This window comes from Crotalus tigris, unplaced genomic scaffold (genome assembly GCF_016545835.1).
Source record: "Crotalus tigris isolate CLP2741 ecotype Arizona unplaced genomic scaffold, ASM1654583v1 scf7180000017842.263358, whole genome shotgun sequence".
NCBI classification, from domain to species: Eukaryota; Metazoa; Chordata; class Lepidosauria; order Squamata; family Viperidae; genus Crotalus; species Crotalus tigris.
Window position 1 is genome coordinate 128129 of NW_024096668.1, and position 24096 is coordinate 152224.

At 37.7% G+C, this 24096-nt stretch overlaps 1 protein-coding gene across 2 annotated transcripts in view; it reads left to right on the top strand.

The window, feature by feature from the left end:
- Positions 1–24096, top strand: part of KIF26A (kinesin family member 26A) — a 161642-nt gene that overhangs the window by 98938 nt on the left and 38608 nt on the right. For both annotated transcript variants that reach the window (XM_039343331.1, XM_039343332.1), the window contains one exon: positions 17766–17949. In XM_039343331.1, coding sequence (XP_039199265.1) covers positions 17766–17949 — 184 coding nt within the window. The remainder of the gene's footprint in view (positions 1–17765; positions 17950–24096) is intronic.

The window sequence follows — 24096 nt, forward strand, 5'->3', positions numbered from 1 at the left end:
ACATGCTTATTACAAATAATCAAAAATGAGTCTCAGGAAGCCATAGTTCAAATAGAGCGTTGTACATTTTTATGAACACAGAGGAGAGAAATCTTACTGTCATGAAGAGTTCACATTTTAAGGGGAGGCAAAGGAAATGTGCCTGGCAAAGTCAGGGTTCTAATGTATGAGGAAAAGGAGATTAGATAAGAACCTGCAATATGTAGGAGATGTATGAGTGTATGAGTTGAATATCTTTGCAGGTGGCAGTCTTAGATGGGAAGGATAGTAAAGGCTGAAAGTAATGGAGAAGCCAGGGAGGTTAATAGACAGAATATTGGAGGAGGATTGAGTGATCAGATTGGAGGGAGGGAGATGAGGGAGGCAATTTTAGACAGGAGCAATTTGTGAAACAACAATAATGCTGAGTGGGAGACTCAGTTCAAAACTAAAGATGTGGGTTAACAAAGGAGGGTATGCGGGACTAATGTGACCAGAAGGAAGAATAAGGAATGAAATCAGTCTGAAGGCAGGAAGATTAGTGTCTATGCAGGTTGAATAGATAGAAATTATGTCTAGAATTGAGAGAGCAAAAAAATGAACTATTAGGGCTTGTGGGTGACAGAGAGATAAAATTGCGCACTTCATCAACTGTGACCTGTGCGCACTGGAAAATCTGCATGAAGAAAAGAAATAAAGAAAATAAAAAACTTTGGTATATGGGATAGAGCCAATAACAAATGGAAGGAAGAAATGATTGAAAAGTATTATGATGAGAGTTTTAAAATGTAACTTTTGCAATTTTCTTGTATGGCCGAAAGTCTGCATAAATACTTTTTATTATTATAATAATTTCTTAGGTTTGCCTAGCTTATAGAGTTTTTTTTTTTTAAAAAAGTAACTGATTTCAAGAGTGATATGAGTGAGGATTTGATTATTTTCCCATTCATCCCATTATTGTGTTGCTAATAGCTGTCCCTTTATTAAGCTGCAGATAATGTTGGAAGAAACAACTCAAAGGAATACAATCTAGGTTTCCAATTGTGTTTCTCCTTAGCAAATAATATAACTTTGGGAATGCAAAAGATACGGGGGACAGTAGGAGGATTTAATATCTCCTATTATTCTACTGCATTATTTTTAAATCCCAAAAAATGGCAGTTAATATGCCTTGTAGGGGAGCAAGTTGAGGAAAATCAGTGAAGTTCATTTTTTTTTATTTAGACTAATTTTTATATTATCCATTCAAAAGACTTTGGTTAAGACACTAGTATATGGACATTCCCCATAATGAGCCACACATATAACATAATTAGAGGATAATGTGAAACCATTGCCCAATAGACAGCAGCTAGGTGTTGAATACTTTTTTAAGCAGAAAAAAATGACCCTGAAAAGCTATCTTTCTTTTGATCGGTATTAACAAAAATAACTTATGGAATTAGATAATTGAATGACTATTATTAAACAGCCTTCTATGGCCTTATGCATTCTTGTTTCTTTAATCAGTTTTAAGGTACTGTACTATATTGCAAACAACCAATCACTTTTTTTTCTGCTTTTATGGATTCACAAAGTAAACATAATTGTATTACTACATTTTGGACTTTGCATCTACTAAATATAGGCAACCTTTCTCATTCAGGCACTACAGAAAATAGGATGGAGAGATCAGCTTTGCAATTTAGAACTTCATAAATCTGTCATAGTACTAATCTTCTCTTAAGGGCAAAGCTGTTCTTTTTTCCCTTAAACAAAAGGTGACAGTCTCAATTTGCATGAGCCCTTAGGCACTGAAGCTTGTTGCAAGTGAAATACTACTGAGTTTCTATTAAATGCCAGTGGGGTAGAAACCAACTAAAAGAGAGAGAGTACAAACTAAAGTTCTAACTATGTAGCCCTTGAAATGTATTGGGCTGTACTGTACTCCCATCATTCTAATTACAGTAAGAGGATCATTTCCTATAGGGTAAGTAGGTATATTGCTTATATCAACTTCACCAGACTTGCCTGGAGGATCGCTAGGAAATTCTAGAGCTGTAGGCAATCTTCTTCTTCTTCTTCTTCTTCTTCTTCTTCTTCTTCTTCTTCTTCTTCTTCTTCTTCTTCTTCTTCTTCTTCTTCTTCTTCTTCTTCTTCTTCTGCTGCTGCTTCTTCTGCTTCTGCTTCTTCTTCTTCTTCTTCTTCTTCTTCTTCTTCTTCTTCTTCTTCTTCTTCTTCTTCTTCTTCTTCTTCTTCTTCTTCTTCTTCTTCTGCTTCTGCTTCTGCTTCTGCTTCTGCTTCTGCTTCTGCTTCTGCTTCTCCTCCTCCTCCTCCTCCTCCTCCTCCTCCTCCTCCTCCTCCGTTACCAGGAGCGACATTCAGCTGAAGGAAGTCTGCTTTTAAGTGGTTGCACTATGGTGGGTTAGTGAATATGTCTAATTTGCACCAAGCATTCATTATATATATGACATTTCTTTTATTCAGGAAGTTGATGTAGGCATAACATAGTCCCTCCACTGATTATTTTATTCTCACAGTAGTGAAGCAGTGATTGGCCTAGGATCATCCAGTGAGCTTCTTGGCTAAATAAGAATTTTAGCCTTAATTATCCAAAGCCTAGTCCAGGATTCTGGCTAATACTTCTGACCAGGGGTTCAACGCAGTCCTTCCAAAACATTAATCAATCAGAATAGAGCTAGAAGGGACATTAGAGGTCTTCTAGTCCAACCCCCTGCTCAAGCAGGAGATCCTATACTATTTCATATAGGGGGTTGTCCAGTCATTTCTTAAAAGCCTCCAGTGATGCAGCATCTACAACTTCTGAAGGCAGGCTGTTCCACTGGTTAATTGTCCTCGCTGTTAGGAAGTTTCTCCTTAATTCCAAGTTGCTTCTCTCCTTGATTAATTTCCATCCATTGTTTCTTGTCTTGCTTCTGGTGCTTTAGAAAATAAGTTGACCCCCTTTTCTTTGTGGCAGCCCCTCAAATACTGGAATACTGATATCATGTCACCCCTAGTCCTTCTTTTCTTTAGACTGGACATATCCAATTCCTGCAACCCTTCTTCATATATTTTTGTCTCCAAGCCCTTAATCATCTTAGCTGCTCTTCTTTGCACTTTCCCCCCAAAGTCTCAACATCTTTTTCATAATAGGATGACCAAAACTGGATGCACCATTCCAGGTGTGGCCTTACTAAGGATTTATAAAATGGTATTAATATTCATGTGATTTTGATTCTATGCCTCTGTTTATACAACCAAGGATTGTATTAGCTTTTTTAGCTGCTGCTGCAGCTAATCCATTAATATGGATTGCCTGATCTGTTTGAAAGCGCTACTGCTTAATGAGCTTTTGGTAGAATACTGTTATATGGCATGCTATCCTTTATATTTCTGCAAATAAAAGAGTTGTAGATTTATTTCATCAAATAAAAGTAAAAAATTACACAGAGAAGTTGCCTATTGTTACCTTTTTGTTCTTTTTTACTTCCTTAACAAATAAGCTATTGTTCTGAACTATCCATTTGTTGTACATATTTCTTATCCCAATCCCCTTTCCTGTCCACATTTTCCTAATCTCTTAAGCAATCTTCAGACTGCAAGATTTTGTTTGTTTTTTCTCCAGTACTTTTTGTGTGTCTAATCTCCAAATGGGCTGTTCCTTTAGCCTGATTGCCTTCTTCTCTCTTAATAACTTCTGACTTTTATTTCAGTTAGTTGTCTTTATCTGGATATCTCTTATTTAACCCCCTCCCCCTCTACAGGTTGAGAGCAGCTGCTGTCATGCTCAGTAGCTTTGCTTTCCTGGGGTTTGTAGCATTCCATAGTTACAGTGATAATCATGACTTGCCAAGCATGCGGTAATTTGACAGTGTGCACCTGTTTTTGTCTCTTTTTTTATTGGTGACATTCCAACTGTTTGGTACCATTATATATTTAACTATTGTAATGCTTCTCCGGAGTTGACAGCCTTGACAGACTGAGGGATAAAGATCTGTCTGTATGCGTGTATGTATAATTTTGTCTTATTATTGGTAAGGTAGAAAGCATTTTTTTGGTATTCATAATATGCACTTCTGAAGCCTACAGGTCAAGTTGCCTTTTCTTTGACTCAGACTTAGTTTGTTTGCTGTTAAATTATATTTGATGGATAAACCTTAATTTTTATTCTAAATGTAATACAGCAATAATATGCTTCATGTACATCCTACATTAATATACATTCTATGTTAACCATTCATAACACAGGGAGGATTAAAAGACAACTTGGTTTCAATGGAGTTATACACTGGTTTCCTCTTACTCAGTGTCCATATGGGTTTCTGCCTGCTGTGCATCTTTTAGTATTATTCTTTATCATTTTCACCATGTAAATATACTTGCACTTTAGATTTTATGGCTTGATTTATATAGTTTTCAAGGAATGGCAATAATCTCTTTGTGCATACTAGTTCATTTTTAGCTCTTTAAGCATGCAAATAGGAACCCCAGTGGAGGGAACCCATTCACTACCATAAACCTTCCTACTTGGTAACTGTATATTGGGCAAATCAGTAAGTAGGATGGATAGTACCTAATAGAACCTAGACTAGCTCAGTAAGAGGTTCCACAAGAGCAAGGATGACATACCCATGGTCGTAGATGTTGTTGAACTTAAATTCACAGGAGTTGTCAGAATTACTAGTGAGAGATACTGGGAGTTATAATTCAGCAGTCTCTGAAGGCCCCAGGTTCCCATTTCTCACTATAGTATCTTTTATAAGGGTCTTCTACAACCTAGAGCTACCATTAATCTGGAGAGACTCTGACCATACTAATTTCACTGAGAGGTAAATTAAATACCATCCCAGTAAATATTTGCTACATGCTTCTGCCTGACAATTGTTTCTGTGCAAAAGCTACTGTTCCCTTGCCATTCTGGTCTCTTTTCTTCCACCTGGTTTCACTTTTGCTTTTGAAATGGTGAGAAAAATGGGTAATCAAAATTCAGTTCCTCCTCTCAATTGAGTTCTTAGCTTCCAGGAAAAGATAGGTATTATTACAGAAGTTCTGAATGGACTTTTGAAGTGAGGCTAAGGACTGTATATAATTAATCTGAGATGTGGCCCTATGGCTGCAGATAATTGGCAGTGATGAAAGAACTAAGCAACCTTCATCTGCCTGTTGTTTGGTTTTATAAATAATCTCAGCCACTTCATTAGTTAGCATTTCAAGAAGAAAACTATGTTTACTTTATACTGCAAGAATTAGGATCCTCTGGGTTATGGTTCACGTTTATCCCATAAGGTTTCTGCTGAGTCTCTCTCTGAGAACAAAGAGAGGTTGGTTTCAGTGAGACGTGGCTTCAGGTGATGGTTCCTCGGGGTTTTCCTTGCCTTTCACCAGAAACCTGCTACTTCAAAGGGCTGAGAATGTCTTGAGGTAGCAGTTCTCCAAGTAGAGCAGGGGTGTCTCCTCCTACACTATTATTGTGTGCCTCTGCAATGAGGACATGAGCTGTGAAGGAGTGAGGCATGTGAGTAGGCTATGTATTCTGGGCTCTGAGACCAGACCAATTCCATTTCCCATTTTAATGTATCATTTGCCTCTTAGAAGAGCCTTATGTCCTCTGGACTCTCAGTGAGTCTCTTTTGCCCTGAAAAACATTTAAACCACCAAGGAATGTGTATGCAAATTTCCCAGTACAATAATTTTGTTAAGAGTATGCTTTCCTACATCAAAGAAAACTTCACTTTATTTTTTATCATTTTAATAGCATTGGTGTTTCTTTTTCTTTTCTCTTTGTCACAAATAAATCTCACAACAATCAGTGGCAATTGTGAAAGCCCAGTTGATTTCAGTGAGCATAATCCCTGGAAACTAACATTATTCTTCCCATTGTATTTGAAGAAGAGAGCTCACCAAAAATGTCCAATATGTATTTTAAAACTTAGGATAGGTTTTTCCAAACAAAGTTATTTGCTTATTTATTGTGTTTTAAACATAGTTGGAATAGATCTATCCTTAAGGCAGCTATTTCCAAAAGATACAGATTTTGCTTTTTTTTAACACTCACCCTGCAAAAACAATATTGTAATTGTTCTTCGCTTCCTTTACTGAATACAGTTCAAGTATCTTTTTCTTCATTGGTTATGTGATCTTGTATGATTTTAAGCAATCATCTATAATCGTGGTTCTCAACCTGTGGGTCAGGACCCCATTTGGGGTCGAACAACCATTTCACGGGGGTCGCCAAACAATGCAGTCAGCCATTTTTTCCCCTTTTCCTTAGCTGTGCTTCTCCCTTTTATTCTATTGGCTTTTGAAAGCCAATAGAATAGACTCTCTTGAATAGAGTCTAATTCTATTGGCTTTCAAAAGCCAGTAGGAATTGTCCAGGCTGTCTCTGCCCTGCTGAGCCCACCAAAAGTCCCATTCTGCAAACGGTGCTGCACCAGTTGAGTAGTCCTGACTTACGACCAGTTGAGTAGTCCTCGACTTACGGCCTGTTGGGGGGTCATGGCATTAAAAAGGTTGAGAACCACTGATCTAGTATTTCCCACTACTTTGCTTTGTATGATAATTAATTTGGAAGTTTAAGAAAGTGGACATCCAATTTGATTTTCTACCCTGCTATGGATGAATCCATGCATCTGGGCCCTACTTTTGAAATTTCGATAGTCCTTGGTTTGATTTAGCAATGCAGGATTTTGTTACAAAGTGGTGAACAGCAATTCCATTTGTTCCTGTTGATAAGCCTAATAATGTGCATTTTAAAAATTATTATAAAGCAACATTATTGAGCATATTTTGAAATGAATATAGTATCGTGTTCACTGGAAGATCACTATCCTAGTTTGTAATTCCGGTCTAGATAATAAATGTATTGTTATTAAATATCTAATACAGAATTTTTTTTTCATAGAAAATGGAAGAATTGAAGGTAATTCTTGAAAAAAAATTAAATATACAGGATAAAAATTCCTGATTTCAAGAGACATGGAAATAACTTTTTAGAATGGGGGTAATCTGCATTTCCGGCTTAGAGCCAGATCCACAAAGTGTCAAATTTTTACTACTATTTTGAAGTTCATTGGTTTGGCTTGGAGCCAATTGAATGAATTACTCAAAATAGTTTGCATATTTTATTTTTTTTCATCAAAAGGCGGGTGAGGCCTGTGTCTGAAATTCAGTGTGAGAAATGGCCTTCAGACAATAGAAGGTATCAATCAAAATGTCATTTCGTTATGCTAGTTAAATGACTTTTTTGAGTCATTTAACATAAGCGAATGACTTTCTAGGAAAAACAATTGAATTTCCTATAAATTTTACTGCAGAGTTAATTATATTAAAGAAGGACTGCTAGTGCAACTGTTGCCATTTCTTTGTTTTGCCTTATATGCAGATATATACAAATCAGCAAAATCTGAAAAAGATCAGAAATGACGAACAGATTTTAGTTCATTCAACAGCATCTCGCTAGCTCATGGGTGTCAAACTCGCCATGTCACATGACGTGTCGTGAAGTATCGTGAGCTTTTTTGCATTGCCAAAGCTGGGGTGGGCTTGGCCTCCGTATGGTCAGTCATTGAAGCACCAGCTCCAACTTATTAGTCAGTTTCCTGGATCTACTCTTGGCTGATCTATACTGTTCTTAGTGTGCCATTGTACAGTTTCTTTGCCAAACTCTGTAAGAACCATTTTGTAATAATTGGTATGAGTAAAACATTAAAAGAAACCTCTGGCAGTTAAGATATAAATAATATGAATAATTAATGTTAAAATGTATTGTGTTTACTAAACACACACATTTATTGAACACTAAAAATTGTAGTGTTAAAAGAATACAAAAGCATAAAAAAGAGAAAAATGCACATAAAACAGCATACCTGCCATTCATAAGTTAACATAACCAATGTATGGATGCAAGCCCTTCCTCCTGACCCTCATATTTTTGACATATTAGGCCATTTATACACAATCACAAACACACACACACACACACACACATACAAACACATTTATTAAAATGAATTGTAGAACCATTCTAGCTTTGGTATGGCTGTATGTCTCAGTGATTCACAAATAACTAACTCATGCTATCTGTAATTGTGCATTCCTTTTGACTTGCAAAACTGTAGGTTTTTTCAGAGCCTCTTTCTGGAGGAAAATATGCACGTCTTGAATAATAACATCAGACTTTTTTCAGATTTTGGTTTTAAAATTTAGATTTGCTTTCAACATTGGAAGTGAATCTGAAGAAAGATTGACATTATCAAGCTTGTTATATATTCTTTTGCTTAAATTCCCTATTCCAGTAATCGTTATTAACATTGCCATAACAAATAAGCTTAAGGCATAAATGGCTTCATCTTTATACCACAAGACTCTTTGCTATTCTTACTGAGGCAGAGTATAGTGAAAGATCTATCAGATTCCACTAATTTGGAATATCCTATTTTAGACTCTAGAATTGAGAATTTAAGACCTTTAATTATCCAGGCATACTATAATGATTTATTTTCAATTTTGGTTCCCTGGATGAATACCATTAGTGAATTGGTTTTCCTGGATTTCTGTTTCTTGGCTTTTCTTTATTCAGCTATACAATTTAGCAATCTGTAAATTGAACAGAGAAAAGAGCAAGCTAGAGGCCTATCCCTTGCCATTTGATATTTGAGTGCTCCTCAATGTGCTGTATATTAGTTTTTATTTTCTGCCCTGACACCTTACTATGAGGGAAGAACTCTCTGGAGCATCTTAAAAGACTTCTATTAAAGACAAAAAGAGTTAAGCAAAATGCAGACAGTAGATCTCACAGTCACAGGAGAAAATAATATATAGTGACATTTCAAAAGCATTAATTAGGGAGGGAATCAAAAGGTAGTGGAATGGGTGTTTCAGCTCCTTTTCATTATGTCTTTTGCAGAAGATTAGTCAAACTCAAGGAAAAAGATAGTACATGTATCTCCAGCTTTCTCAGACTATAAGGATTTTGCTTAAATCAGACATGTGTGGTTGTTATTAACCTTAATGTCCATTACCCTTCATGGATTTAGGTGAAGATTTCCTAATTGTATGTGAAGATTACTGAAGGCATTGAAAAACCCAATTTATAATAATTTACTGAGGAAGAGATTAGCATTGGACCCCCTATGCTTTGCAATATATCCATATTGTAACACTTTATGTAGAAATAATATCATTGTCATTTGTAATTGAGGTTGTCAGCCCCAACATTGTAGAGTTTTTTCCTATAAAGCACGTGCTACTGAAACAGTATATTTCCTTCTTCTTTCTAAGGAGACTGTTGCGATAATTTTGTTTTAACTCCATAGTGAAGAATTGTGGCTTAGATTGTTAATGGCAAATTCTGGAAGATTTTTTTTAGCAGGAACTAGCCACCATAAGGATAATAAGTTTCAGCATTTACAGAATGACAGTAATGGGAGGAAAGACATCTCCCTCTCCCTCCCTCTGCCATTTTTGGTTGAATGTTTTAGGAGGCAGGGTTGCTGGAACTGATGGATGCATAACTGATTGAACACTGATTCTCATGCGCTTTTTTTCTTTATATCTCATCAAACTGCCCACATGACCTGATTCTGCACATTCAGTCACCATATATTTTAGTTACATAACTAGAAGTGCAGAAATAGTGCATCAAATCCACATGGGCCATATGAATAAGCTACATTAGCTGGCTGAGATGCACGGGATTCATTTCAGGATTTTAATAAGCACTTTCCTCATTGACTGTCATCTTTGCAAAACAATTTATATCTGGTTCAAGATACAAAGCAACTTTCTGGTAACGTTTCCTATGAAGATTTGTTAAGAAATTTATTAAGATTATTTAAGGAAAAACTTCTTAACAGTGAGAACAATTGACCAGTAGAACAGCTTGCTTTCAGAAGTTGTGGGAGCTCCATCACTGGAGGCTTTTAAGAAGAGACTGGAAAGACTGAAATGGTATAGGGTCTCCTGCTTGAGCTGGGGGTTGGACTAGAAGACCATCAAGGTCCCTTCCAGCTCTATTCTGATTGATTGAAATATTTGTGTATATGCCAAATAAATCCCGCCTATTTTAAAATAGTCTGAAATAAATTTTCAATAAGTTTTCTTCATTGGTATAGAATTTTAAATTGGCCCAGGCAACATACAAGACATTTCAATAGTATTTTGTCTTAAAAACCATATTTTTATTTCCCTCAGGGGCTGCATTTATTGGCCTATATTTGCCAAGTGCCAGTGCACAGAGAATGTTATGAAATTGGCAAGCTCTTTGGGAACTAACGTTGCTTGTCCTTTGCTGCTGTTCCAGGCATAGTGCCATGCTTGTTTTCATTACCATATAGTTTTAATACATTCCTTTAAGGAAAATCACTAAGATGATAGTTGCTTCTTCTGCTGTAAAAGGCAGTGAGTGCAATATAATTCAGTAGTTCAGAAAACTCCAATGGGAGTGGGTGGGAGTGGCAAGTTACTTTGTTGTACAAGTGTGATGATTGTTCAGAATCTAGTGGTTATTTGGCAATCTTTGTATTTTGATCCTTGTATTGCAATTTCATATAAATCCCCGAATTTTTGTTTTTGCTCCTGATTATTGGTGGTGCTTCTGAAATTGCCCCTACAGAAGGAACTTTAGTGCCCTCTATATAAACCTTGCCAAGCTGTTGCCCTCCAGATGTGTTGGACTATAATTCCACTCAACCCAGCCAGCATGGCAGTTGGTGATGCTTGACTGAATGTTTTCATATATAAATAAATGTTTTGGAAGCTCCAGAGACATTTATTATGCAGCTGAAGTAAAATTAAGATTGCATATTGTGCTCACTGTTAACTGCTCTCCATAACAGCTGCTTTCAATTTTTTCTCTGAGAAGAAGCAACCATATTTGTGTATGTGTATGGATGCGTGATTATTTAATACTAGAAAAAGTTGATCAAAGGCAGTATAACAGTTTATCATAATCTGCAATACTATGTAGAAAATGGAGATAAGAGATTTGGTCTTTTTCCAGTAAAGTTAAACCCTGGAGTCACCCCGATTTAAGGCGGACAAAATGAAATCTTTTTTGATATTATATATAATAAATTTTGAGATCGATATTGCAAGATCACCTCCAGACTACAGTGATTTTTGAAAGGGTCTGAACAAAGTAATGATGGATATATCTATCCGTGGCTCTACCAATATATCTACCAATAATAGATATATTAATTGTCCATAATAAATGGACAACATGCCATTTGACAAGAGCAACAGGGCAAAAAAAAAAAGGCATGAGTTCCATCAGGAATTAGAAACTGAAACTTTTTGGTCAAATCCAGCAGTTTTATTTATGGCAGTCTTTATACCAGACATGTCAAACTCATGATGTCACGTGACATCACACAACATATCAGGATGGTTTTGCCATTGCCGGCAATGGGGTGGGCATGGCTTCCAGATGACGTGTCCGGCCCGTGGGCCAGCATTTTGACACCCCTGCTTTATATCTTGTGTGGCATTTTCCATAGAATCTATATGGGAGAAAGAGAGACGTCATGAATTACACTGAACTATCTCTCCTAAGTATTAAGTGGTTCAGATGCATTAATCATAGGATTGCCTTAGTGAAATGAGCTGATAATGGAAAATTAGAACATCCTCATTGCCTTATTCTACAGAGAAATACATACGAAGAAAATGGAGAAAAAGAATGGAGAAAGCCTGTTTTTGTGGGCTGCTAAGATCTGTTGGATAGATAGTAATATATTCAGCTAAACCTCCCTCAAAACTAGGAGCTGTGCATTATCAGGAGTTCTGGGCTGTGGAGGGTTTATATGACTTTAGAGTCTTATATGCCTTTATATGTGATGTGAAAAAAATGATTGAGAAGCCAGAGTTGCAATATTACTGGGACCAATGTATATATATGCAGTTGTATCTCTACCTCACTTGAACTATATTTATGGAGATTGAATATTTACATGTGGTTTCTATTTACCGTATATGCCGGCGTACAAGGCGACCCTGCGTATAAGATGACCCCCGTCTTTGTCGCCGAGTTGCATTCCTAGAACGTCGGAAACTACCAGTATTATACGCCGGAAACTACCAGTATTATACGCCGGAAACTACCAGTATTTCCGGCGTATAAGACGACCCCCATCTTTGGCGCCGATTTTAACATTTGCGGAAGTCGCCTTATATACCAGCATTTATGGTAATCATCTTCCAATGATTTAATATTAGCTTTATACATCTCTGCTTCACCCCTCTCACTGATTCCAAAATAAAAGTTGACAGATTATCCTCAAAAAGATTCTTATGGATTCTAAATTGTTGTTGTTAGTTGCGAAGTCGTGTCCGACCCATCGTGACCCCATGGACAATGTTCCTCCAGTCCTTCCTGTCCTCTGCCATCTTCTGGAGTCCGTTTAAGCTCACGCCTACTGCTTCAGTGACTCCATCCAGCCACCTCATTCTCTGTTGTCGCCTTCTTCTGTTGCCCTCAATCTTTCCCAGCATTAGGCTCTTCTCCAGTGAGTCCTTCCTTCTCATTAGGTGGCCAAAGTACTTGAGTTTCAACTTCAGGATCTGGCCTTCTAAAGAGCAGTCAGGGTTGATCTCCTCTAGGACTGACCGGTTTGATCGCCTTGTAGTTCAGGGGATTTGCAGGAGTCTTCTCCAGCACCATAGTTCAAAGGCCTCAATTCTTTTGTGCTCAGCCTTTCCTATGGTCTAACTTTCATAGCCCGAACTGGGAAAACCATGGCCTTGACTATACGTAATTTTGTTGATGTCTTTGCTTTTTAGTATGCTGTCTAGATTTGCCATAGCTTTCCTCCCCAGGACCAAGAAGCGTCTTTTAATTTCTTGGCTGCAATCCCCATCTGTGGTGATCATGGAGCCCAGGAAGATAAAATATGTCACTACCTCCATTTTTTCCCCATCTATTTGCCATATATTGAGAGGGCCGGATGCCATGATTTTGGTTTTCTTAATGTTGAGTTTCAAGCCAACTTTTGCACTCTCCTTCTTTACCTGCATCAAGAGGCTCTTTAGTTCCTCTTCACTTTCTGCCATTAGAATGGTATCATCTGCATATCTTAGGTTGTTGATATTTCTCCTGGCAATCTTAATTCCAACTTTTGATTCATCTAACCCTGCCTGATGTACTCTGCATATAAGTTAAATAGGCAGGGCAACAGAATACAGCCTTGCCGGACTCCTTTCCCAGTTTTGAACCAATCAGTGGTTCTCTGTTCAGTTCTCACTGTTGCTTCTTGACTCACATATAGGTTTCTCAAGAGACAAATGAGATGGTCTGGTATTCCCATCTCTTTAAGAAGTTGCCACAATTTGTTGTGATCCACACAATCAAAGGCTTTTGCATAGTCAATGAAGCAGAAGTAGATGTTTTTCTGGAACTCCCTAGCTTTCTCCACGATCCAGCGTATGTTGGCAATTTGATCTCCAGTTCCTCTGCCTCTTCAAAATCCTGCCTGTACCTCTGGAAGTTCTCTATCCACATACTGCTGGAGTCTAGCTTATAGGATTTTAAGCATAACTTTACTTGCATGTAAAATGAGTGCAATGGCGCGTCAATATGTGTCTGAACTGTCCTCCTAACAATGTTTCCATATTTTTCCATTCAGATTTATGTCTAATGATGAGTGGACAAAAAGAATTGTGATTAGAAGCTTCCTTTTTCTATGAAGGAAATACTTTAGCCAATGAGAAATTTAAAGGAAAATGTATCAATACAACTGCCTAATCAATGGGCTCAAAACGGGATTTTCTCAATCCATTTCCCCCATATGTTGGTACATAAAAATATATAAAACACATTTTAAATAAAACAAAAAATATTCATTAATTTAGAGAACACATGATAAAACGAATAGGCCTAAATTATGCAATGATTTATGCAAATTTGTGTCATTTGGGAGAATAAATTAAATGTTCAGTGAATGACTCCTGTTGAGCAGGAAGTAAGGATATGATGTTTGATGATCCCTTGGTTTTTAAAATATATTTATTATGTATAAGGATGCTTATGGTGTCATTGGAGTTGCATTAGTTGAAGACATAAATGTGTGTACTTTGGTATGATGGCATATTGTTGGATGAGAACTCAAATGATTTGCAATGAATATTAGATAGATTACATGTTGCAATGAAAAGTATGTATCAGAAAATTAATGAATCAGATAAGGGTAATTTAACAGACAAAATAGAGTGAATACTTTCAAGTAGATGAATTTGTCTATTTTGATAGAATGTTTAGTGAAGATGTGAAAATTGAGAAATTTAAAAATATACAAACTGGTAAAAAGGTAGGGAATTTTGTGAGGTCTGTTATGAAGGCTGTTTACTTGCTGAAAGAAGTAAAACATTTGCAAGAGTGTGCTTCTGAGCTTTTTGTTATATGGGAGTGGAAATTATGTACTGTATGTCAGGAAAAACACAAACAAGAATAAGTTGCACTCAGTAGGAGTTGTTATAAATCAAGAAGACATAGAGTTAAGAATAAATAGATCATGAATGAATGTGGATTGAATACAAAAGTGAATGATCAATGTGAAGTAAGCCTATTGAGGTGATTTAGTTGTATGGAAAAAAATGAGTGAAAGCTACATTGCAAAACATTGAAAAGTGAATGAGCTGAAAGGAAGGGGAAGGTAGAAATTGATTTTTTTTCTTACAGCTACTAGTGCTTCTTGATTTTTCTTGATGTGATCTGTGTAATGTTGTTTATCCTGAAATGTAATATAAGTTCATTCAAAAAAGGTAACTGCAGTCCTATCAACATGGGCACATTATTTACTAAACATACAGGTAGTCCTTAATTTATGACCACTCTTGGGACCAGAATTGCTAAGCAAGGTGATTGTTGAGTGAGTCAGATTTACAGTCTTTTTTGCCATGGTTGTTAAGCAAAATACTGCAGTTGTTAAGTAATTCATGTGATTGTTAAGTGAATCTGGCTGCACCAATTGACTTTGCTTGTCAGAAGCCAGCTGGGAAAGTTGCCAATAGTCAGTCACCTGGCCCGGGGGATGCTGCAGCCCTTGTGAAATATATGCTGGTTGCCAAACAGCTGAATTTTGATCATGTGACCACAGGGGATGCTACAATGGTTGTAAGTATGAGTTAGTTATAAGTCACATTTTTCATTGCTGTTATAATTCTGAACAGTTGCTAAACAAATGGCTGTATGTTGAGGACCACCTGTATTTTATTTTATTTTCACATGTAGAGCAGTGTAATACAATACTAAAGGAAACTTGTTCCAGCTTGAGGGGTTTTTTATACTTTTTTGTTTCAGTTTATTTTGGTCTAATGTTGCTGATTTAAGTAAAGATGCTGCTGATGATTATTTTTTTACAATTTTGATGATTCTATATTTAGGTACATATTTAGAGTTGCATAGAATAAGTTTTTGGTCATATAAGAATGCTATATTGCCAAAATCAAATTTGGGAATAAAGCTTTCTTGTTTAAGTGTGGCCCATAAGTATACTTGTAAAGGATTTCAAAATAGTTTCTATAACATTATTTCAGAATTGAAATGAACTACAGTTTAATCTAAATTTCAAGTTTTAAGAAAGTCAATTCAAACCAGATGCCAACTAATTTTGGCTCTCCCTTTGACAATTATTTTGGTTTGAATTTAATCTAGTATTAGATTGTAGCCTTGGATTTTATTGCAAATCTAACACCTTTATTGTATATCTGACCTACATCTTTCATTTGTGGATTCCCTTGTGAGCATTAAATGTATCTGGCTATTAACACTCAGCCTGGGTGTCTGAATAAACATTGGATGCGTAATTCAATCTAAGCATTTTTTTCTCTTTTATATATTTTTCTCAAGGGGACTCTAGCTGCAGTCTGTACTGAAGCAATCATTAATCTATCAGGATTTCATGTATCCCATCATGGAGCATTGAAAAGATTCTCTAGAGCTATTTTTTTCCTATTTGTTACTTCCATGTTACAACATATTATGGTAGCTAAAATATGCATAATATTCCCTATTCATCAAAAATATGGAGATGTCTTTTTATAAAGCAGTGAATATTTCAAGGCTGTTTGGTCATAGAGAACAGTCTTAACCCTGAGTATCAGAAATACATCAATAGTATCTCAGAATTGCAAGACACTCTTGTACTAGCTGTCAATCAGTTTATATAAACATGCAAATTAAATTGTGCTATCAAACCAGAGCAATTTGCTGTGGCCTTTGGTTCATACTGCATTTCAGTTTTATTTTGTTGCTGTTATATCCTCATATTTTGTGCTCAAGAGAGATCCTTGCTATATTCTAAAATAGAATATATCTTGCAAATTCTTTTGTGGGCAGATGTTATATTATGTTTGTAGAATGAACTGAGAGTCAGCCTTGATTATCCTAGTAATGCATGCTATAGTCTTTTATTTGGTTAGTTATTCCTTAAACAGATTTTCATCTTTTTGCTAAATGTATCCAAGGTAGTTTACAATTTAAAATAATGGTCATGGTTATAGGTTAAAAGATCAAGGAAGAGGAAAATGAGTGTATTGTTCTGTTCATACATAATTGCATGCTAAGGAATGATCATTGTTGCTTATGCATCAAAACAAACATCATCTGAATGCTAGGGAAAAAAAATATTTGTATTCCTGTGGGTGGAGGGTGGGGTGGGAAATGGGGAATAATCAAGAGTCGCAGAACACAATTCTTGATGGAGATTAAGCCTAAAGAATGGATAGGTAATTTTGGCCAGGGACCACACTGTGTGTTTTCTCTTTGGCCTTTGAGGGATTCAAGAGGGCATGGCTGTTGATGCATGGGCTTGTGAGGTGGTTATCCTTCAGATTTTTCACTTCTCAAATTTTGCTATTCAGTTTTCATCTTTACAAGTATACCAAAATAATGCTTTAATATAACTAACTTCTAGAATGCTAACTTTGAAAGAAGGCAAGACTATGGCATATTTAAATTTAAATGCCTGTTTTGTATGGATTAATGTGAGCTTTATGTGAGTTGGAATGGAATGAACACATGGTAAATGACTTGATCTGGAATTAGATGGATTTCTCCTTTGCTTGTAGTCCTAGCTATTTTTGTGCATAGAAATCATTTTTTTTCTCAAACTAATGTGCTACTGTTTGGAACATTAAAAAGTGCCCTTCAATATATTTTTCTTTTATAAGAGACAATGAAATTAAGAACAAATTTTATAACCTTACACATAACCATGCTGCTAAAATTCCAATTGGTTGCTGTGGCAGTCTTGGACTTGATTTTAGACCACTCTTCCCCTCTGCCCCCAAAACTTTCCATCCTTCTTTTGATTTTTACACATAGTTTGGGGGAGGGGGAAGGTTTGCAAGCTTCAGTCCAATTAATTTGCTTTTGCCAAAAGTTTTTGCTTTGTCTCTTAACTTGTTAGGGTACGAATTAATGTAACTTTTGTATAAATGTTAGCAGCAGCAAAAGCCCATCTGGCCCTGCAACTGATAACTGGATTCTTTCAGCATTTTATGACTTGAGGTTCTGGCAGACTTTAATCTGATTCTTCTAGGCTTCTGCCAAAGTTTTTTTTTTTAAGTTAGAATCTAACTGAAACTCTTTTAGAGATAAAAATTACATAAATATCTTGCCAATTCATTTTTTTAATCTATTTCTATTATTGCTGACATTTAAATTCTTATAAAATCTAATTATAGAGTAAAATTGCTTACTTTGTTAAACAAGTGGTCATGGTGCTGAATATCTGTTTTGTACCAATATTAATTCTCTTTGTATATAATAATGCTAACTTTTTTCTTGGCCTTGTTTTGTTCAGAGCTGCCCAGAAACTTAACCTGTCCTCAAAGAAAAAGAAGCATCATGCACCTTTGCTGCATTCCCATGGTGTCTCTCTCTATGCCACTAATTTTAGTGGCATCCTACAGATGTATCCTCCTCCAGCACCACCATGCCTTTTAAGAGCTGTATCAAAAGTCAAAGACAACCCAGGAATTGGAAAGGTATTTAAAACTCTGTTAATTCTCTAGTTGCTTCTTCAGTAATAATGAAGAATTGGATAGCCAAATGTATTCTGACTGGAATGAATCTGATCTAATATAGATAAACTGTTTGTTCTTGTTGACAAGAATGTAATCCATGGTTACAGATTCCTGGTATTTCAGAAGCAGATCATCATAAATTTTAATTTCAATTGGCACCTAAGCTGTATCTGAAAGCTGCTGCAAAGAAAGCTGTCCCAAAAAAGAGCTTTCGGAGAGGTGCTGGAACATTGGTAATAGTAGGTCTGTTAGGACTATGCTGAAACTCTGGGAAACCTTTTTCAAATATGGATGTTCCCTTTTTCATATTTATGTCTAAGATTATGTGGAAGTTATTTGGTAAAAATTATCTGTGCAGAATTTTTCTGCACAGCCTGAAGATTAACTTCTCGTACACACCACTGCCTCACCCATGGGTCACTTATGTAGTGTCACTCTCTGGATATAATATGAGCACAGATATATTGAAGTTTTGCTGCGGTATCAAGGTAGGCCTTAATAGCGGCTTTAACTCATGTTCATTCAGATTCATTCCTCATCGTCCTCTAGCGGCGCTCTAGACGTCTCTTAACCCTTTTCAGCTCCCTAAGTTCTTCTATAAACAATGGGGAGTGGTGGGAGGAATGGACCAAGAGAGATCACAGGTCTGATTCTACTGAAGGCCTTGGACACCTCCCAGTTCTAGACCTGGGCCAGAGCTTCAGTAGGACCATGCAGCAGAGTTTCAGGTATAACCCTCAGTTCCCTTTGGAATCCCACCAAATCTATCAGTTGCTGAAGGCAGATCAGTTCAATAGGTGCTACCTCCCTTCAGAGGGCGATAAGAACCTCAAAGTCACCAGGATGTGATCTAACTATGACAAAAGGCACAGAGGTGACTCCCCTCTCAGATCACATTGCCATTACTCTGACAAGATGATGTCTGGTTTGTGGCCACTGTTTCATGAATGACCTAGGATAGCCCATGGTTGCCATGGTGGTCCTGAACTCCTGAGTTGCCTCCAAGGCCCACCCCAAAGAAAGCAAATTAATGATAAATTAAGAAGTTTTCATTGTGTCTTCTGTCTGCTAGTTGGTGTTCATGGATATGTTTTGCTATTCATATGCCTGTCTGCCCTACATAGTGGCTGTTACAGTCCTTACACTGTATGTTGTAAATGACTCCTGTTTTTATTTCTTAGGCTACTGGATCTTTGATTCACTTAAGATGATTTGGAGGGCTTTAGTTTGTTGGTTTTGAGATGTTTTTGATGTATCACAGTATTATCTTTTTCATAGTTTGCATTGGTTGTACTGTAGCGTGTTGTATGGTCAGACAAGTTTCAATAATATCCATTTTGCTGGAAGATGTATAGATGATCTGTTTCCTTTTCCTGGGGTTCTTACATAGCTCCTCTTGTGGGAGGTTGAGTTGTTACTTTGGTAGTGGAGCATTTGGTTCACATGAGTAGTCTTACAATAGACTTGTTTCTAATTGGCCACCATTTCCTCTGCTGATGAAAATATCTTCTATGTTGTTGTTGTTTTCTTATTCCCTTGTGAATTTTATCCTTTTGAAGAAGTTGATAGTTTCATGTCTTCTTTAGTTGTTCCTTTTTTATTATGACAGAGGTCTCTTCTACATACTAGATCCATACTTTGGTTGATGTATGGGATCAGTGGTGGGATTCAAATATGTGAAAAACTGGTTCTCTGTGTGGATGCCACTTCTGGAAGTCCATTGTGGGCCTGGGCAACAAAAAATTAGCTACCAGTTCTGCCAAACTAGTGTGAAACTGTAATGCAGTGTCCAGAAACTATAACAGTCCCATACATATGCCACTTAGAATCATACAGCCAAAATATGGATATTACCCTGTTGTGTCCCCTTTATGGATTACTGCCTTGTCATGGCGAAGGGGCTTGCGTAACTCAATGAAGCTATCAGCTATGCCGTGCAGGGCCACCCAAGACGGACAGGTTATAGCAGAGAGTTCTGACAAAATGTGATCCACTGGAGAAGGAAATGGCAAACCACTCCAGTATCTTTGCCATGAAAACCCCATGGACAGTACTAAAAGGAAAAAGATATGACGCTGGAAGATGAGCCCCTCAGGTCGGAAGGTGTCCAATATGCTACTGGGGAAGAGCAGAGGGCTAGTACTAGTAGCGCCAGAAAGAATGAAGCGACTGGGCCAAAGCCGAAAGGACGCTCAGCTGTGGATATATCTGGTGGTGAAAGGAAAGTCCGATGCTGTAAAGATTTTTTCTCCATAGGAACCTGGAATGTAAGATCCATGAATCAAGGCAAGCTAGACGTAGTCAAAAAAGAGATGACAAGAATGAAAATCGACATCTTAGGAATCAGCGAACTAAAATGGACAGGAATGGGTGAATTTAACTCAGATGACCATCAGGTATACTACTGTGGGCAAGAATCCCTCAGAAGAAATGGAGTAGCCTTCATAGTCAATAAAAGAATAGGAAAAGCAATACTGGGATACAATCCCCAAAATGACAGAATGATCTCAATTCGAATCCAAGGCAAACCATTCAATATCACAGTAGTCCAAATCTATGCCCCAACCACTGGTGCTGAAGAGGATGAAATTGACCGGTTCTATGAAGCCCTACAGCACCTTATAGAATTAACACCAAAAAATGATGTCCTTATCATCATGGGGGATTGGAATGCTAAGGTAGGAAGCCAAAAGATAACCGGAATAACAGGCAAGTTTGGCCTTGGAGAACAAAATGAAGCAGGGCACAGGCTAATAGAATTTTGTCAAGAGAATACGATGGTCATAACAAACACTCTTTTCCAACAACCCAAGAGACGGCTCTACACATGGACATCACCAGACGGTCAACATAGAAATCAGATTGACTATGTACTCTGCAGCCAAAGATGGAGAAGCTCTATACAGTCAGTAAAAACAAGACCAGGAGCTGACTGTGGCTCAGATCATGAGCTTCTCGTTGCAAAATTTAGGCTTAAATTGAAAAAAGTAGGGAAAAGCACTAGGCCACTCAGGTATGAACTAAATCATATTCCTGATGAATATACAGTAGAGGTGACAAATAGATTTAAGGAACTGGATCTGATAGACAGAGTGCCTGAAGAACTATGGATGGAAGTTCGCAACATTGTACAAGAGGTAGCAACTAAAACCATCCCAAAGAAAAAGAAATGCAAGAAAGCAAAATGGCTGTCTCAGGAAGCTTTGCAAATAGTTGAGGAAAGAAGGGAAGCGAAAGGCAAAGGAGAAAGAGAAAGATACACCCAATTGAATGCAGAATTCCAAAGAGTAGCTAGAAGAGATAAGAATGCCTTCTTAAATGAACAGTGCAAAGAAATAGAAGAAAACAACAGAACAGGGAGGACCAGAGATCTCTTCAAGAAAATTGGAGATATGAAGGGAACGTTTCATGCAAAGATGGGCATGATAAAGGACCAAAATGGCAGAGACCTAACAGAGGCAGAAGAGATTAAGAAGAGATGGCAAAACTACACAGAAGAACTATACAAGAATGAGCTTAACATCCCAGATAACCACAATGAGATGGTCATTGACCTCGAACCAGACATCCTAGAATGTGAAGTGAAATGGGCCTTAGAAAATCTGAGCAACAACAAAGCTAGTGGAGGTGACAGTATTCCAGCTGAGCTATTCAAAATCTTAAAAGAAGATGCAGTAAAAGTGCTACACTCAATTTGCCAGCAAATTTGGAAAACTCAACAGTGGCCACAGGATTGGAAAAGGTCAGTTTACATTCCAATTCCAAAGAAAGGCAATGTCAAAGAATGTTCAAACTATCGCACCATTGCACTCATTTCACATGCTAGTAAAGTTATGCTTAAAATCCTACAAGCTAGACTCCAGCAGTATGTGGATCGAGAACTACCAGAAGTACAGGCAGGATTTCGAAGAGGCAGAGGAACTAGAGATCAAATTGCCAACATACGCTGGATCATGGAGAAAGCTAGGGAGTTCCAGAAAAACATCTACTTCTGCTTCATTGACTATGCAAAAGCCTTTGATTGTGTGGATCACAACAAATTGTGGCAAGTTCTTAAAGAGATGGGAGTACCAGACCATCTCATTTGTCTCTTGAGAAACCTATATGCGGGTCAAGAAGCAACAGTGAGAACCGAACACGGAACCACTGATTGGTTCAAAATTGGAAAAGGAGTCCGGCAAGGCTGTATACTGTCGCCCTGCCTATTTAACTTATATGCAGAGCACATCATGAGAAAGGCAGGGCTAGATGAATCAAAAGTTGGAATTAAGATTGCCGGGAGAAATATCAACAACCTAAGATATGCAGATGATACCACTCTAATGGCAGAAAGTGAAGAGGAACTAAAGAGCCTCTTGATGCGGGTGAAGAAGGAGAGTGCAAAAGTTGGCTTGAAACTCAACATTAAGAAAACCAAAATCATGGCATCCGGCCCTCTCAATTCCTGGCAAATAGATGGGGAAGAAATGGAGGTAGTGACAGATTTTATTTTTCTGGGCTCCAAGATCACCTCAGATGGGGACTGCAGCCAAGAAATTAAAAGACGCTTGCTCCTGGGGAGGAAAGCTATGGCAAATCTAGACAGCATTCTAAAAAGCAGAGACATCACCCTGCCAACAAAAGTGCGTATAGTCCAGGCCATGGTTTTCCCAGTTGCAATGTATGGCTGTGAAAGTTGGACCATAAGAAAGGCTGAGCGCAAAAGAATTGAGGCCTTTGAACTATGGTGCTGGAGAAGACTCCTGCGAGTCCCTTGGACTGCAAGGCGTTCAAACCGGTCAGTCCTAGAAGAGATCAACCCCGACTGCTCTTTAGAAGGCCAGATCCTGAAGTTGAAACTCAAGTACTTTGGCCACCAATGAGAAGGAAGGATTCACTGGAGAAGAGCCTAATGCTGGGAAAGATTGAGGGCAATAGAAGAAGGGGACGACAGAGAATGAGATGGCTGGATGGAGTCACTGAAGCAGTAGGTGTGAATTTAAATGGACTCCAGAAGATGGTAGAGGACAGGAAGACCTGGAGGAATGTTGTCCATGGGGTCGCAATGGGTCGGACACGACTTCGCAATTAACAACAACAACAACACCCTGTTGTGTAACAAAATGTCTGTAGGAAAACAACCAAACTTCTAGAGCTCTAAAGAGTGTATTGTTCAATTCTGAGCTACATATATTATTTTTTATTCATTCTAGATATATCTGCACAACATAGAGTTTGATGTGAAAATAGTCTCATAAAGTAAAATATTAAGGTTTCCATTTTGCAGCTAAAATTCTGGAATATTTAATGCAGATTGTTAAACTTTGGAAAAAGGAGGAAGGAAGATGTTTATCATATGTCTGTTTATTTAGCTCTATATATCTATCTCACAGTTCAAGGCAACTCTGAATGGCTAAGATAATGAAGAAGAGAGGAAGGATAGGAAGGGAGGAACAAGGGAAGGAGGGAGGAAGGAAGAAAGGGAGGGAGGAAAGAAGAAAGGGAAGAAGGAAGGAAGATTGATTTGTTAAAAATACATAAGACATATTGTAACAAATAATATTAATGAAGATGCTGTTAAGGGACAAAGGGCCTGGTTGGTTTGTGGTCACTAAGTCCCAAATGTGAGAGTAAAAGTCAGGTCTTCATCAGGCAATGGCAATTCAGGGGCTCTGTTGGATATAGCAGTGGTGGCCAACCTATGGCACGGGTGCCAGAGGCAGCACTCAGAGCCCTCTCTGTGGGCTTGTGCGCTGTTGCCCCAGTCCTAGGCCTTCATCTGGGTTTTATAAAACCTTTTCACTTTAGGCCTCCACCGCCATGTGCAAAAAAAAAAAAAAAAAAAAAGGTTCAATCAGTCAATTTCAACTTCTCGCGAAAAAAAAAGATCTTGCAAAGTTGGAATTGATTGAACTCTTTAGTCCCACCCAGTCTGCCGTTACCACCACAGCCACGCCCACCCAATTTGGCCACACTCAGCCAATGGGCCACACCCACCCAGCACTCGACGATGCATAAGTGGGTTTTGGGTTCTATTTTGGGCACTCAGTCTCTAAAAGGTTCGCCATCACTGGGATATAGGATTGTACAATTTGTTGACAAAAGTTATTTGAATCAGAGATAGCCAAA